Source organism: Vicia villosa, unplaced genomic scaffold (genome assembly GCF_029867415.1).
Source record: "Vicia villosa cultivar HV-30 ecotype Madison, WI unplaced genomic scaffold, Vvil1.0 ctg.005439F_1_1, whole genome shotgun sequence".
NCBI lineage: Eukaryota > Viridiplantae > Streptophyta > Magnoliopsida > Fabales > Fabaceae > Vicia > Vicia villosa.
In genome coordinates this window covers 63,956-82,117 of record NW_026706620.1, presented here as the reverse complement: position 1 = coordinate 82,117, position 18,162 = coordinate 63,956, and the positions used below count along the sequence as shown (strand labels likewise).

Here is an 18,162-nt window from a genome sequence, read left to right as displayed (position 1 = left end):
CCTTCTCAATAATTTTAGTTAAATTAATTTAAAAAATTGCATTAGTTGGCTTATAGTAGTTTTAATGTGTTAATATTAATATTCTTCTTCATCCTTTGAGATATACACAAGAATATTAAACAAAAAAGTACTAGTAGCTTTTATAAAAGGATATAACTTTAAAAAAACAATATTAATAGAGCTTAATGGGATATACAATATAGTGTAAATTAATTCCATACTAATATCCTACATAAACTTATCATTTTAAAATATATATCAATTTTGTGAATAAACTTAAAATTAATTACAAAACATGAAATTTTAATAAAAGATTAGTGCAAAACTAAATTATTACTAACACATCCATAATTTTCTCATATTAATAATACATTATTCAATGTGGTTTTTAGTAGTTTGATGTAACACAAGAGATTTGTTTTTGTACAATGTATCAAATTTAATATTCAAATTCTAACTTAAAATTATATTCAAACATAATATTTAATTTTTCACATTATCTTGAATACATAACACACACATTTTACCTTGAATACATAATATATTACACACATTTAAATCAACTTACGACAAATATCAAGAGCTATTGAATAAATTGTTAGAATTTTTTTTAACTTAATCACAAAATTTGAATCTGAATTATGTATCTCAATTTATTGAAAAACTAGTAAGACAGAGCAAAGGTAAATTTATTTTATATTGTAAAATATATTTAGATATAAGTAAATTTTAAATGAGTGATTTAATTATATTTAAATATATTTAGAGAAAATCTCAATCGACCTCTTGAATCTCTTAGTTATCTGACGAAATTTTAATTTTTGCCCTGTTTCCGTAGATGTATATAAGGAAGTACATATTTTTAAATTTTTTTTTGTTATTTCCATAGGTGTATCTACGGAAGCATTTTAAACTAGTGTATGCCGGGAAAAAATACACATAAATTCAGTTCAGGGATTGTTCCGTAAGTACATATATAGAATGAGTTAGTGCCAGAATATTTCGTAGATGTATCTACGGAAGTATCTGATATAGTTTGAACCAACATGATCACTCATCCATTGTTACATTTCTTCTTCAACACTCACTCTCACCAACCTAAAAAACTCTACTTCATCAATATCTTTTTCCACTCCAAATCTCCAACTTTTTGGTACAACAAATCAAAGAGAGAAAGAGAAGATTGAATTTATGATAAATAGTCATCTTTATCTATTGCATTGCTCACATTATGCATCAATTTTCTATAAAAAAAGTTACGTTGCTTCCGTAGGTACATCTACGAAACGTGTTGAAGATGAACACATTTCAGAGGTTCATCTACGGAACGTGTCTGTTGTTTTTTCCAGCAGTCTTGTAATTTTGTGTTATTTGTGTTATTGGTTACGAATAGGTATCGTGCACCCTGATAATATCTCAAGATAATTAGTTCCTTTAGTCGATGTTTCTCTGAATGTTAAAGGGGTAGTCGTAAAGACAGTAGATGTCGACGGTGACTTTAATAACAAGCATGAGTTTGATGATCGGGAAAGAATGCTCACATGGATTCGTAGGAATGCAACTAACCTTGATTTTAGTGCAGTAATAGGAAGATCAAATAATGGTGCGACAAGAAGAATCGTTTTCGTAACAATGTTGTGCGAAAGAAGCAAGAAATACCATCCTCCTCTAAGGAAGTTTAAAAGAGACGTTTACGCACCAGTGTGAAAATGGATAAAATTTTTGGAAATGGGACATCTTATTGCATGCGCCTATGATATGTTGTGCATTGACTTGACGCGTTATGGTTTTTCTGAAACCTTTTTCCCATTCCGCACCGCACCACCTACAAATTAAAATGATCGCAACATGTGCATTGGATGGCTTTCAAAAGCGAGTCACTTTGTGTAAGTTTACTTGAAACCGGGATGCCCCATACCACCTACATCAATGGAATGGACGCTTCATCATACCGTAGATGCCGAGACGCGGTCGGATGATTTTGTTGATAGGATGCACGAATTCGAAAGATTAAACAACATCGAAAAAGAATCGAATAAGAAAAAGTCAAAATTGGAACCACCAATAGATTTAGCCGGTGATAGTTTGTTTGATGTATTTTCTAGTTTCAAAGTGTAATATATGAACTCTTTAACATAGCGATATAATCATTTTTTGTCAATTATAACTTTGCACTCTTTAACATAGCGATATAATCATTTTTTGTCAAGTATAACATTGCACTCTTTATTTTATATTTTATTTCCCTACTGCTATTTAACTCTGTTTTGTTAAAAAAACTAACAGGGAAACTTCCGTAGATGTATCTACGGAAGGCTCTTAATTGAAAATTTATGGGTTTGTTCCGTAGGTATATCTACGAAAGCAAAATATCTAACATTATTTTGTAGATGTACCTACGAAACATTCTGTTTCAGAGAATGTGTGGTCCATATTCACCTAGGTCTTCTATAAATTTGGGGTTTTTAATGTTGTATTTCACACAGACATAAAAATGTCTCAATATGAGTACAACATCCGTTGGCATGTCGCAAGTGTCGCATACTCTGACGGTAGAACATCCAGGCGGACGATCAAAGTGCAAGAATACACCTCGCTCGAAGATATCATCGAAGAAATTCAATACCGCCTACCTTAGCGGTGACAAACAGAAGGTTGTGAAGCTCGAGTATCGGTCACCTTCATTTGACGACGGAGAGAACGTCATTTACAACAACTTTGAGCTCAAGAACCGAGCAGATGTTTTGGCGATGTGGGGAACTTATGAAGGTTTCAAAAAGAAAATCCCACTTGAGTTCGTAGCAATGATCCAAAGAACGGTTGAGCAAATCTTAGGCTATGTTTGGGAGTTTGGAGGGGAAGGGAGGGGAGGGCTTTGAAAAATAGGAAGAATTGAGTGAAAAGGATAAAAAGATTTTGGGTAGGAGGGTTTTGGAGGGTTTGAGTTTATTCGTAACACCAAAAACCCCATAAAATGGGGAACTCAAAAATTGTATTGAAGGAGGGTTTTGAAGGGCTTACATAAATTTTCCAAATATCTTTTAGGTTGTTATAGTATTCTGAAAATTAAAAATTTAGTAATAATAATGACTCTTTTATCATTCTAAACAAAATCATTTTTTCAAAAAATGTCAAATATTTTTCTATATTTTTTTAAAATTTCATTTTTGAAAGCCTTCCCCTCCCATCCCCTCCAAACACCCAAACATAGCCTTAGAGATGCGCAAGCGCCCACCAGACTATTGATACGTAATATTTAATTTTCTGTTGGAATTATCGATGTAATGCCGACTAATTTTAATCAATGAATGTTGTTTTTCTCGTTACAAATGTTGTTTGTCTGATTTACTGGTTGTGGATTTATTCCGTAGATATACATACAGAAATGTTACGTAGATACATCTATGGTACGTATTTCGCAATTGTAAAAAAAATGCTTTCAGAAGTACATCTATAAAAACAGATGAACATTTTTAGAAGCACACATGATAGATATAAGATCTAAGGGATGGAATAAGAGTTTCTCAATATTTACGAGTATTTGTCAATGAAAACTATGATTGACAAACAAATTCTTAAAATTAACCTATTCTAAAATAATAATTTTTTAAGTCAAAAAAGTTTCTTTCCTATTAATTAGGATACTAAATTTGTTGTCTATTATAATTCTATCAAATTTGAAAAATTAATATCTAGAGTTGGCCGTTGAAGATATTCAATTTAAAAAAAAAATTTTTTTTCTTACATATTTGATTTTTTAACATATATATTTAACACACAAAATTAATACTATTTTCCGTATGAAAGTTAATTATGATAAAAATAATATTATAATCCAAAAAAAAGAAACACTAAAATTTAAATAAAACCAGCGCTACAGGCGGAAAAAAGCGAAAGCAAACAGATGAAATGAACTGGCACGACAAAAAAGCGTCTCCTAATTCCAAACAACAAAAAACAATCAAGTCGCCATTTTTTAATCATTTCATTTTTATCAACAATAAATCAATATCGTTACTTAATTAGTTATTTAACCATTTTTAAACACACACGTGTCACTCCAACGACTCTCAAAGGGCCTAAACGTAATTTCCTCAAACATCTTCCAGCTGTTCGCACTTTTACCAAAACACCCTTCCTTCATTTTCCAGCTCTGCGTTCTGTGCTGTTGTTCTTTTCATCACAGTTTCACAGCACACGCTCGCTCACACTTTCTAATTATTTCCTTCCAAACACTAAATTTTCATTTTTCTATTTTCTTAGAATTTTAGAAGATAAAAAAAAGAGAGAGAAATTTTATTTTCAATTTCAATTTCAGTTTCAATTTCAAGTTGAAGAATCGTAGAAGGAAGGGTTTGGTTGACCGAGTCAACCCACGCGCCGCCACCTTTATAACGGAACCACTACGGTGGAGTTTGTTACGATGTCGTTTCACCAAGAGATGAAGTAGTTACCGGCGGGATCTGATTCTGATTCAGTTGAGAAAGGTTTTTCGATTTCGCTGCTGACTAGGATCGGAGATGATGGTATCGCGGGGGCTTTTCGGGTGGTCTCCACCTCATGTTCAACCTTTAACGCCGGTGTCTGAGGTTTCTGAGCCGCCGGAGTCGCCGTCTCCGTATATGGACATCGGAGGAGAGACTTCCGCGTCGCAGCAAATGGAGGCGGAGGAGGAGATGGAAGAGATGGAGGATATTGAGCCGCCGCCTGCTGCGGTTCCTTTCTCTGGTCTCTTTGCTTGTGCTGATAAGTTTGATTGGTTTCTTATGGTGGTTGGTTCTATCGCTGCGGCGGCTCATGGTACTGCTCTTGTTGTTTACTTGCACTACTTTGCTAAAGTTATTCAGGTTCCTCAGCAGGAGGATCAGTTTCATAGGTTCAAGGAGGTTAGGTTTCGTTTCATTTTGTAACTATGTGCTTAACTTTTTCTCTCTAGGTTTTAATTAGTTGGCGAAACGGAACTCGTTTATACTGTTCTATTAGTTTTGTAGCTTTATGACCTTTGGTTGCATTGCTGTGTAGCTTGATGTAATTGAACTGTTGGTTTTTCATGAAAACTAGCTTGACCATACAATATGTAATAAATATACTTAGATTATTGATTTAGTCATCAATACTTTTGTTGCTTTATTAATTGGATTGCGATACTGGAAATTGTTTTGTTTGTCTTCTAAAGTTAGTTACGTGTTAAGAAAATGGAGAATCGGAGAGTGAGAAGGATTCGGGGTGAGGGTGTGAATGTATGGAGCTAGTCCTTTATTGGTCGGGTTTGAGATGTGCAGCTCTTACGCATCATGTCACGAGCTCGCCTTTTCTCTAGCCTCTCTCATACAATAGCTTATGGTAGGATATTGGCATTGGAAACAGTTGGGTTTAGTGTTACCTGGAGCGATTGAGGTTAAGTGTTTCTCTAGCCTCTCTCATTAGATAATTGATGTTTGAGCAGTGGATGTGATCAATCAAGGACCGTTGGATCAATCAGGGTATTACAATCATTATTGTATCAATAATAAACCCCAATATTGGGAAATATATCAAATTAAGTTTCTATACTAGCTAAACAACAAGCCAAGCATTAATTCAACCTAGGACTGTAAGACGAGTGCTAAATATTACGAAACATTTTCCTCACGAACTTCACGGATGGTTGACGTGTGTAAGAGAATCATATAGTTATCTCCTATTTTGGGGAAAATCATAGAGGGGTAAGATTGAAATGATCCAATCATATTTACTGGCCGTGATTCAACATTTCGTAATAACAATCATTTCCCATACCGTAAACAAAAATGACCAAAATAGACCTCGGACTTGGATAGAAAAATACGTAATTATGAGTTTATGACCAAATATAGCCTTGAAATATTACAATCATTATCGTATCTCTAGTGAACCCTAATATTGAATTGCAACAAACCTTATCTTTAAGCATAGACTTTGTTGATGCTTTTCTCTACGAATGTGATCAAACACGAACCATTGGATCAATAAGGATATTACAATTTCTCGTATTGCTGGTAAACCGTAATCTCATTACACTAGTACTCAACATTTTAGAAGCACATAGAACTCAGCTGTTGTCTGCAACTGCACAGACAACAATTATGTTGAAGGAAAATAGCGACTTTATTTAAAACATTTTGACCTACAACGGGCTACAGGTTATGTTTTAAAACCTGGTCCATGGTTCAACTCGTTAATTAGTACTCAAACTGGATGAAATTACAACTACAGGTTTAATATATTCTGTAGGATACCCAGTTCAAAAAAATTATTCTGTAGGACCCATTGTTTGTGTGACTGATGTAAAAAATTGACTTATACTTACTTACCCTTGTTGTTGATTCTTTTGCAGCTTGCTTTGACCATTGTTTATATTGCTGGTGGTGTTTTTGTTGCTGGTTGGATTGGTAAGTTAATCATGAAGAATGCATCTTTATTAGATGTTGAATCTAAGTTTCCTGCAGTACTGATTTTTCTTTCTCGTTTAATAGAGGTTTCATGCTGGATTCTTACCGGAGAACGACAGACAGCAGTCATCAGATCAAAATATGTTAGAGTGTTACTTAACCAAGATATGAGTTTCTTTGATACTTACGGGAATAATGGAGACATTGTGAGTCAAGTATTGAGTGATGTCCTGCTCATTCAGTCTGCTCTCAGTGAAAAAGTATGTTTTACTCTCTGCAAATTTATTATTTGTGGTTAATATCGCAACGCATGCATCTCAGACAATATGTTTTTTGACTTTTAATGATACAGGTCGGGAATTATGTTCATAATATGGCTACATTCTTCAGTGGTCTTGTTATTGCTTTTATCAATTGTTGGCAGATTGCATTGATAACATTAGCTACAGGTCCATTTATTGTTGCTGCAGGAGGAATATCAAATATATTCCTTCACAGGCTTGCTGAGAATATCCAAGATGCATATGCAGAAGCAGCCAGTATTGCTGAACAGGTTATTTATTGCTTTTTTTTTTATTTATTATTGCATTGAACCAATGATATGCTGGATACATACATTCTATATATCATTCCAATGGTGGATATTTATTGCTTATCTTTTTATTTATTATTGCATTGAACCAATGATATGCTTGATACATACATTCTATATATCATTCCAATGGTGGATATTGATTGACTTGATTTTAATATGAACTGAAAGAAAAAATTGAAATCTGTTTGAAAAGTCTTCGGTATCATGTATGTGGTTCTGTGATTTTCTAATAATATTCATGCTTTTTGGGTAGTATACTTTGTCACTGGGCATCTAGAGGGAAGTTTTGAAAGAAGTTTTTGATTGGATAAGATTTTATCTTTTTTCTTCACTGTGTTATGGAAATTCATGATGTTCTGTGAAATGAGATGCTCCTGGATTTCTGCCGGTTATTTTCGGCTTGTAATCATGGATTGAATAATGTTCTCCCAGCAGTCCTTTTTTATGCACCTCTATAACCTATTTAATGGTGAAAGAAGGAGATATTTCTCTCATGCCTTTTTGTAGCATAAATGGGAGGGTGTAGGGTTAGCTGTAAGAAGAAGGATATTGAAAAAGAGTGCTCTGATTAAGTTGCCACAAAGATATATTGAAATTATTAATATCTTTGGTTGATACTTTTATTCGTCTACATGGTTCATTGAATCCATAGTTAGTTTATTATACACAGAATAGGTTTGAGGTTTACTCTGGTTGGAGAAAATACATTTATTTAACTGTTAGGTTGTTTTACTGTGTTATTCTTTGATGATTTGATTTTGGCGAAGTGGAAATAATGGCGAGTTCTCTTTATTTGATGAATTATTCAAGTACCTTTGGTTCTGACTGAATAATTTCTTGTCACGCAGGCAGTCTCCTATATACGGACATTGTCTGCATTTACAAATGAAACATTGGCTAAATATTCATATGCAACGTCACTGCAAGCAACTCTTAGATATGGTATATTAATAAGTCTTGTTCAAGGGCTTGGACTTGGATTTACATATGGGCTTGCAATATGTTCTTGTGCGTTACAACTATGGGTTGGTAGGTTCTTGGTTATGCACGGAAAAGCTCATGGTGGGGAAATTATAACAGCTCTGTTTGCAGTGATTCTAAGTGGCTTGTAAGCATCATTACTAACTTCTATATTTTATTATTTCTCTATATTTCACTTACCATTTTTGTTACTTAATTAAGGGGATTAAACCAAGCGGCGACAAATTTCTACTCATTTGATCAAGGGAGAATAGCTGCCTATAGACTATACGAGATGATAAGCCGGTCATCCTCATCTTCTGATCACGATGGAAGTGCTCCTGTGGCTGTGCAAGGAAATATAGAGTTTAGGAATGTTTACTTCAGTTATCTTTCACGCCCTGAAATCCCTATCTTAAGTGGGTTTTATCTCACAGTTCCTGCTAAGAAAACTGTGGCACTTGTTGGCAGAAATGGATCTGGAAAAAGTAGTATTATTCCACTCATGGAGCGGTTCTATGATCCAACATTAGGTATTTGTTTTCCCTTCACAGTGCATATTCATGGTATCTCATTCAAACCATTCTCTTTGTCATTTCAGATTTAAATTGATTTACCAATCTGTGGTTTCAGGAGAAGTTCTTTTAGATGGTGAAAACATCAAGAATTTGAAACTGGAATGGTTGAGGAGTCAAATAGGACTGGTCACTCAGGAACCTGCTTTGCTCAGTTTGAGTATAAGAGACAACATTGCATATGGGAGGGATACCACCGCCGATCAAATTGAAGAGGCAGCTAAAATAGCTCACGCACATACCTTTATCAGTTCATTGGATAAAGGTTATGATACACAGGTGAAGCTTGATTGACCTGATCAAATGAAGCCTATGTTTTTTTTTTTTGTATTTTTTTTGTATTTTAATTATTTCCTATCTTTCAGATTGGCAGGGCTGGTTTAACTTTGACAGAAGAACAGAAAATAAAGCTTTCTATTGCAAGAGCTGTGCTCCTAAATCCATCCATTCTCTTACTTGATGAGGTTACTGGTGGACTTGATTTTGAGGCTGAGAGGTCTGTTCAGGAGGCTCTGGATCTCCTTATGCTGGGGCGCTCAACAATAATAATTGCTCGAAGGCTTAGTCTCATAAAGAACGCTGATTATATAGCTGTTATGGAGGAAGGTCAACTTGTTGAAATGGGTACTCATGATGAGTTATTGACCCTGGGTGGCTTATATGCAGAGCTTCTTCGATGTGAAGAGGCCACAAAACTTCCAAAGAGGTCTAGTACTGCATGCTTTCATGCTTCTTCCTTTGCTTTGCCTATTATTTCTGTTTATGGAAAACATAAATAGCTCTTCTAAAAACAGATATTGTGATAGTGGAAAGTGACATCTGCGATAAGAATGATTTAATATAATTATAAATAAATAATCATTATGCTATTTTTTGATCATCTGAATACCAAATAACTCAAATCTTAATATTTATCATGTTCTTAATAATCTGACTTTTCAAAAGTGATATAGGAAATCAATTTGTATTTTTTTATTGTCATGCAGAATGCCTGCTCGCAACTATAAGAAGACTGCAGCTTTCCAAATAGAGAAAGATTCTTCAGAGAGTCATAGCTGCAAAGAACCATCATCCCCTAGAATGATGAAGTCTCCCTCTCTTCAAAGAATTTCTACTGTATTTCGGCCTCCAGATGGCTTCTTTAACTTACAAGAATCACCACATGTGCAGAGTCCACCACCTGAGAAGATGATGGAAAATGGCCAGTCTCTGGATTCAACAGAGAAAGAGCCATCAATTAAAAGGCAGGATAGCTTTGAAATGAGACTTCCCGAGTTACCCAAGATTGATGTTCACTCAGTGCATCGACAAACATCAAATGGTTCTGACCCTGAATCCCCTATTTCACCTCTTTTAACATCTGATCCTAAAAATGAACGCTCCCATTCACAAACATTTAGCAGACCAGATAGTTATTCTGATGAATTTTCAGTGAAAATGAACGAAACAAAGGATTCACGGCATCGGCATCAACCCTCATTTTGGAGACTGGCAGAACTTAGTTTTGCTGAGTGGCTTTATGCTGTGTTAGGAAGCATAGGTGCTGCAATTTTTGGTGCATTCAATCCCCTTCTTGCTTATGTTATTGGTCTAGTGGTGACAACCTACTACAGAATTGATGGAACTCATCACTTACGAGGCGAGATTGACAAGTGGTGCTTGATCATTGCCTGCATGGGTATTGTAACAGTTGTTGCCAACTTTTTACAGCATTTCTACTTTGGTATAATGGGGGAGAAAATGACCGAAAGAGTCAGGAGAATGATGTTCTCAGGTGCGCATGTTTAGAATATCCAGTAACCACCCTTATATATTAAATTTGAATTTTGATTCTCATGAAGTCAGTCACAATCTCATTTCTCTTGAGGTCATGAGTCAATTTAATATTCCGACACATATTGGACTTTCCATGAATCAAATCAAATTGGTTCTTAGAGGTTTTGATTGATTTATTTGATTAACATTTTTGGGGAACATTGAATATAATGGGGTCGTTGTAAATAAGTTTTAAAATATTCTAAAATAACTGTTATCAGTAAAGTTAAAATGTTACTATATATTTTAATTTGATTTGTTATATTTGGCAAAATTGTCTAACATTGCACAAGATACCTGTTAGTCTTTTTTAGAGCAATTTGCACTTGTGAGTCTTACCTAAATCTGTTTAAATAACATTGCAGCCATGCTACGTAATGAAATTGGATGGTACGATGAAGAGGAAAACAGTGCCGACAATTTATCCATGCGTTTGGCCAATGATGCTACTTTTGTGAGAGCTGCTTTCAGTAACCGGCTTTCCATATTTATACAGGACATTGCGGCAATTATTGTTGCTTTTCTCATTGGTGTTTTGCTGCACTGGAGAATAGCTCTCGTGGCTTTGGCAACACTTCCGGTTCTCTGCGTTTCTGCTATTGCCCAGGTATGCATCTGCTCTTTTGGTTTTGCCATCTATTATTCTCTAATGTTTGGTTTGAACTTTTATTTCTCTTTTTACATCAGCTCAGTTTGTGGAAATTATGCAAGTTATCTTGAAATTCGTTGTCATTTATGGAAATTCTCATTTATGTTGATTTGTGTTCGTTGTTTACTTTCAATTACTAAAAACTATTGGACACGTTGTTACTAAATATGTGTGCATGACTTAACAATGCCAGCTCAACGTACTAAACTTGTTAATTTGCTTTTATCATTTGCATCTGAGGCAGTTTCTTTGAAAATTGCAGAAATTGTGGCTTGCTGGTTTTTCAAGGGGCATACAGGAAATGCACCGAAAAGCATCTTTGGTTCTTGAAGATGCAGTTAGAAATATTTACACGGTTGTTGCCTTTTGTGCTGGTAATAAGGTAATGGAGCTCTACAGGCTGCAGTTAAATAAAATATTTAAGCAGAGCTTTCTCCATGGATTGGCTATTGGTTTTGCATTTGGCTTTTCACAGTTTCTACTTTTTGCTTGTAATGCCCTTCTACTCTGGTACACTGCAATATGTATAAAAAAAAGTTATGTAGATGCACCTACTGCCCTCAAGGAATACATTGTTTTTTCATTTGCTACATTTGCACTTGTGGAGCCTTTTGGATTGGCTCCATACATACTCAAGCGACGAAAATCTCTCATTTCAGTGTTTGAAATTATAGATCGGGTGCCTAAAATTGACCCTGATGAAAGCTCAGCCTTGAAGCCACCCAATGTATATGGAAGCATTGAGTTGAAAAATGTTGATTTTTGTTATCCTACTCGGCCAGAAGTGCTGGTGTTAAGCAATTTCAGTCTCAAAGTCAGTGGGGGTCAAACAATTGCTGTTGTGGGAGTTTCAGGGTCAGGAAAGAGCACTATAATATCATTGTTGGAGAGATATTATGATCCAGTTGCTGGCCAAGTTTTATTGGATGGGAGGGATTTGAAATCATATAATCTGAAATGGCTTAGGAGCCACCTTGGTTTGGTTCAGCAGGAACCTGTTATCTTCTCAACAACCATACGGGAAAACATCATATACGCCAGACATAATGCTAGTGAAGCTGAAATAAAAGAGGCCGCTAGAATAGCAAATGCTCATCATTTCATTAGTAGTTTGCCTCATGGTTATGACACCCATGTTGGAATGAGAGGTGTTGACTTAACTCCAGGACAGAAACAGAGAATTGCAATTGCTAGGGTAGTGTTGAAAAATGCTCCGATATTGTTGTTGGATGAAGCTAGCTCATCAATTGAATCAGAATCAAGCCGAGTAGTGCAAGAGGCTCTAGACACTCTAATAATGGGAAACAAGACCACTATTTTAATAGCTCACAGGGCTGCCATGATGAGGCATGTGGACAATATAGTTGTACTTAATGGAGGACGGATAGTGGAAGAGGGGACTCAGGATTCATTGATGGCTAAGAATGGTCTGTATGTCCGATTAATGCAACCTCATTTTGGTAAGGGTTTGCGTCAGCATCGGCTTCTTTAGAGTTGGAATATATGATGTGAGTAGTTGCAACCAATATTGGTTCATGAGAATTGTTGCATGCCCTGCTTGAGTTGAATCACTGATGATTGCTGTGCTTGCTGAAAATTTTAAATGTCCGGTGGAGATTTGTGTATGGCAAGAAAGGGAATGATGAAGCTTGGGCTAGCACTTCACATTGATAGGCATAGAAAGAGGATACTGTAGCAGGAAAGTGTAGATTTAGTGTTTGGTTTGAGGATTTTGGCTGTGGATGCTGAATTCTTTTGGAGACAAGCAGTTTAGACTTTAGACTAACACCATTGTCCCCATGGTATATTATTGATTTATTGTCCAATGACAGGAAGACGGTATCGACACAAGTTCTGCTGTTGTGACTCAGTTTTACTGGACTTCCTTTTCACTCAAAGTCTCTCAAGTGTGGATAATGAAATCATGAACCTATTCTTTAATGTATTTTTTGTTTGTATTTGTGAAAATTGTTGAAAATACAGTTCAAGAGTTGTAACCTCTGTACATAATTAGCTTTAGTTTATAGGCATTCCATCCAAAGCTGAAGTTGCAAGAGTCACAAGTTTTTTTGTTGTTGGTGGAGATGGGGCTTTTGTAATTGATGCAAATTTCCACGTGTATTTTGCCGAAAACAGACACTTATATTGTTTTTTTAAATTTCAATTTTGTTTTCAACTTGTCTACTTATATTAACATATTAAAGTAAGCTGAGAATCACACTGCATTATTATCCTTGACATCTATTATACAAAGCATTAATGATCTGCTTCACCTTGACATCTATTTTGTATCAGATATTAAAGTTTCTTTGGTGAGTGTTTAGCTCACGACATTCTACTTCAATTCTCTGGGATTTCTCAAGTTTATTATATACATATGCAATGTATTACCAACTGGAAGAAATTTTGTATTTGTAGACAGATGATATCATTCCCTTGCAAAAATTTACATACATTTCAATCTTGATATATAGCCAAATTGGCACATGTCTCGCATGGTTCTGTAACATATCAAATGTCTATGAGCCTAAAGGAGTCTGCCACCACTTTAAGCTGATTGCGTACTTTTTTCCATCGCCTTTCATTGGCTCCAACAACCAATGTGTAGGACCTTCCTGTATCGAGTGAATGTTATAAGTTTGCATTAGAACATTTACATGGATATATCTAACATTTGAGATGGTAGATTACTTACCATTTCCTATGGCAAGTACTGTAAAGCAGGCACTACCATAATTTCGGGACGCAAGTTCAAATTCAACTGTATAGTAATGTTTTCCATCTATAGTCCGCTGCATTCACACAGAATTCAGAAATGGGTGTCAATTTGCATCGGCCATCTAAGAAATTCTTTCGGAAAAAAAAAAACAAATCGTAGAAGAAATGAAGTAAGAAGAAACCTCCTCCATGTCATATATTGTTGGTATTTGGTTTGGTGCAGTATATCTATGTTTCACCAAATCAGTTACAACCTACTTAAAAAACAAAATGGTTATAATCAAGTATTAACTATAAGTTAAACTCAATTACATAAGGACATAATCTACATCATAATCACCTCTTCCATTGGACCCAAATCTCTGATATCTTTCTTCTCAGTTGGTATAAATCTCACCCTTACATTTTGTAACTGTAGATATCTATCTTTGAATGCAGAATCATGAGCCCTGAAGTCAAATTCCTAGAAAGAAAAGATCACTCAGACAAACTTGTAGAAAATTATACTAATTGTTGAGATCAATATGATTCTTACTTTCCAATCCGAAGGATAAACGTAAGAATATCCGTCTGAATAGTCGACAAAAGCTCTATATCTGTCCGGTATTTCTACAAAAATAAGACTAATTGTCACTCCTCTAAGTATCACATATATGAACAAAGAAGTGAGAATAAATACCATCAGCAAAGAGTAATTTTGTTGGCTGCAAATTTGCTGCTAATGCTCCTATGCCCAACAGTAGAGGTCTTCTCAGGCTCTTACTTTCTGAACTTGAAGATGTTTCCATTGCACAAGAGACATTGTTGGAAGATGAAATTGGAGTATTCCGAAGCAAACGATTTGAATGTGGCAAGTTTAGCTTATGGGATAAAGAGGGTGAAGTCCATGTTAAAGAGCAGGAAGAAAGTACCATATTGAAGAGTGGTTTAGAGGTTGAGTGTTGAGATGGAATGAAATGTTGGATAGATAGTAAGTAGAATTCAGACCATGCGATATATTTAGAAGCTTGTGGCCATGTGACAATAAAACATGTTTTTCTTTTTTCTTCTCATTTTCTTATGTTATTTGATATTGGATTGATTAATATCATATTATCCGTTGTGTTAGAGAATTTGACATGTCATTATAGTCACCGAAAATTTTTAGATAGACTCAGACATAAGAAATTATTTTGCAAACAACCAATCATAAAATTTTAATTAATTAAAAAATAAATTCAATATTTTTTCTCTCCTTCATAATGACAACTACATCATGAATCCAATTAAAAAAAATTAAAATTTAAATAAATTAAAAATTTCCTCTTTTCTTATTGGATGCGCCTAAAACTATGGATTTAAGGCCGTCTCCATACAAGAATTTCTCTAGTCCGACACCCCCACACTTTTTAAGTTTTCAATTATGACCAAAGTGCTCTTTTCAGGATTTATCCCACACAAAAGTTACACTTTGAGAAAAAAATCAGAATTAATAAAAAACAAAAATTTGATAGGCTATTTAAAAAACTCGGTAGAATTTTATTGATCCAGAAGCAAAAACTTATGTTTTTATTGAACTTTTTAAAAAGCAGTATACATTTTTACCAAGGATTTATTTTTAAAAATCTAGTAGGTGCCACAGTCTGACCGAACATTTATAAAAATCTAAATATCAAAATCTTAGTAAAATCCAATAGTTCAATTCAATATGCTCTTCTTATATGCGCATGAGGTGGAGGGTTCTTTTACAAATGTCTTCACCATTAATTTTATATGTTTTACTTGCCTATTTTATTTAAACTTTTGAATTTTTAATCTAGTTATGTTATATACGACTGATTCATTCATTATATGTCATGTTATGTTATGTTTATGTTATAATATTGTGACGTTATTAGTGTCAAAAACATAGTAAAAAAAATCCAAAGAAAAATAGAATAAAACACTTTACTGACTACCAAAATTTTTAAATATCCGATAAACACCTTGAACATATAGAATATTTTAATATATCCATAACCCAATTGAGAGGCTTACATATTTTTCTAAAAATCGCTACAACTCTACACGCACGCGGTCACACACAATTTTTAAAAGTGGGTTAGAAAGGTATATAAACAATGGGCTTATACCAAAATTTTCTAATAACACAGTAAAAACCCATAATTTAGGTATCGACATTTAAAAAAACTCTTGTGGAACTTCAAGGACTTTTAGAAAATTTTGATATTTTAGAAAAATATTCAATGTAAACTCAAATGCATCAGTATAAACATTGACTATTTGTAAAAAAAAACCCAGCTAAACAAACACTAAGTTTTTGAAAGGGGGGGGGGGGGGGGGGGGGGGGGAATTGTGCCTAGTAAAATTCTCATTGTGCTTTATATAGTTTAGAGAAATTGGGCCTGACTCAATTTAGTATTGAGGCTTGCATTTTTTTCGGGAATTGCTTCTCCCACCCTAAGTGGTGGAGAAGCACCATATGAAAATCTGATAAATGCCCATATGAATCCGGAAGTGCATTTATGGACGCACCATTTTCACACCAAAACATGTTTTAGGTGAGACACATCCCGTTTTTTTCTAAAATTTAGTCCGAAAATGTATCTCTAGACACACCCCATAAATGATTATTTAATAACTTAGTGACAAATTCAGAAGTTTTCACTTTCAGATCTGTTAAGCGGGAATTTGAAAAAAAAAGCCACCTTTACATGTCAGTGACAAATCCGAAAATGCATTTTCGGATTTATCAAGCAAGAAATTTAATAAGAACACCACCTTGCATGTTCTTCTTCTTCATGATCAAAGTTTCGCTTTCACTAGTCTTTTAGGGTATGGGATCAGAGGCTTGTAAGGAGGAGGGGGTACATATTGTTCGTCCTTATCTTTTTCAACCACCTTCTTAGCCTTTGATGTTTGCTCATTATATTTTGAAATTGTTATTGGTTCCTTCTCAACGTCTTGTTCTACATCTTGTTCTACGTACTTTGCTTAGTCTCTCATATCAACAGAGCCCTCTAACTTTGCTCCGCTTCGCAACGTTATAGCGTTAACATGTCCCTTTGGATTCAATTGCGGTTGGCTTGGAAATATTATGGCGGGAGCAATAACAACTACTTGTTGTTGGGCCACTAAAGGGATCCGTGTCTCTAGCGTCTTCTTCTGGGTGACCATAACATCTACTTTATTAGCCAACTGCTTAATCATCTCATTAGTATGGATGTTCTGATTCATGAACTCCTTGTTTTGCTGACTTTGAGATATGATGGAGTTCTCCATCATTAGTTCCAATTTCTATTTTTTTAGGAGCAGCAGCAGGAGCTCTTTTCTTTTCCCTCGGAAACTGGGGGAGTAACAAGTGTACAATTGGGTGGAAATAGGGCATTATTTTTTTGTAGGAGAAATTATGGTGATTATCCATCTAGGTTCTAAGTATTGGAATACGAGTTTCCTTGCGCATAATTGGCCTGGTCAGGGGTTGGTTCAGCTAATAGTTTACACTCAGTAGTGATGTGTCCCAAGACTCCACAGATCTCACAAGCGTGAGTCATGGCAGCTACGGTAGCTGGAGGAGCGATGCTTAGGTTGTCGATTTTCTGGGTAAGAGTAGCGACCTCGGCGTTCATGTGATTGAAGCTGCTAACTTTATACATCCCTTCTTTTGGTTGCATTTTCTCAACAGGAATGCGTTCACTCTCCCATTAGTAGTGGTTTTGAGCCATATTTTCGATGAGTGCATATGCATCATTGAAGGGTTTATTCACCAAGGCCCCACCTACAACAACATTAACAGCCATCCTTGTGTTATAAAGAAGATCGTTGTAAAATGTATGGATTATTTCCACTTCTCTAACCCGTGGTGAGGGCAGGACTCATCATCTCCTTGTATCTCTCTGTAATACGTCGGGAGAACTGACTTTTAAAATGTTACGGATAGCAAGAGTCGCCACCGACTTTTATTTTATCCAATTGGAAAGGCAAAAAGAACAGGAAAGACCTTTGAAAGATTTTGAGTTCGGGGGGGGGGGGGGGGTAGGTTATACAAAGGGAAGGTGTAAGCACCCTTTGTATCCATGGTTATCTATGGGCTCTTAATTGCTTAGCTCACTTTGTTTGTTTGAAAGAAAGTGTCGTGTGTGTTTAGAAAAATATTTTTGAATAAGGACTTTAACTTGTAAATAAGTGTAGCCTTTTGGAAATTATTTTGAAAAGAGGTGTGAAAAGTAATTTGAATTGAATGTTTGAGCAAGCATTTAAGAGCACCTACCCTAAGAGTGGATCTTTCTTGTTCTTTGAGTCTTTCATTTAAAGGGGCTATCCATACCAATTGTTAGGCAGGTAGTCCTTTCATTGGATGTGAAGGGTCATCGAGGGTCATCATTTTCCATAAGTCTATCCATACCATAAGAAAGGCAGGAAGTCTTTAGGAAAGGATGTGAATAGTTATTTGTAGGCAAC

The 18,162-nt window shown here is 35.2% G+C and overlaps 2 protein-coding genes across 2 annotated transcripts; one reads left to right on the top strand and one right to left on the bottom strand.

Annotated features, from left to right (window-relative positions):
• The first annotated feature begins 4,167 nt into the window (after nucleotides 1-4,167).
• LOC131642610 (ABC transporter B family member 6) lies at nucleotides 4,168-13,182 on the top strand. The gene is made up of 11 exons (XM_058912837.1): nucleotides 4,168-4,886; nucleotides 6,356-6,410; nucleotides 6,495-6,670; nucleotides 6,763-6,963; nucleotides 7,854-8,113; nucleotides 8,188-8,498; nucleotides 8,599-8,819; nucleotides 8,906-9,246; nucleotides 9,527-10,314; nucleotides 10,721-10,962; nucleotides 11,267-13,182. The coding sequence occupies exons 1-11, from the start codon at nucleotides 4,521-4,523 to the stop codon at nucleotides 12,494-12,496; spliced, it is 4,191 nt and encodes a 1,396-aa protein (XP_058768820.1). The 5' UTR covers nucleotides 4,168-4,520; the 3' UTR covers nucleotides 12,497-13,182.
• Nucleotides 13,183-13,358: 176 nt separating this feature from the next.
• Nucleotides 13,359-14,736, bottom strand: LOC131642611 (photosynthetic NDH subunit of lumenal location 1, chloroplastic-like). The gene is made up of 6 exons (XM_058912838.1): nucleotides 14,402-14,736; nucleotides 14,258-14,331; nucleotides 14,063-14,185; nucleotides 13,905-13,976; nucleotides 13,700-13,796; nucleotides 13,359-13,619 (listed from the first exon to the last, which is right to left on the bottom strand). The coding sequence occupies exons 1-6, from the start codon at nucleotides 14,634-14,636 to the stop codon at nucleotides 13,516-13,518; spliced, it is 705 nt and encodes a 234-aa protein (XP_058768821.1). The 5' UTR covers nucleotides 14,637-14,736; the 3' UTR covers nucleotides 13,359-13,515.
• Between the last annotated feature and the right edge of the window lie 3,426 nt (nucleotides 14,737-18,162).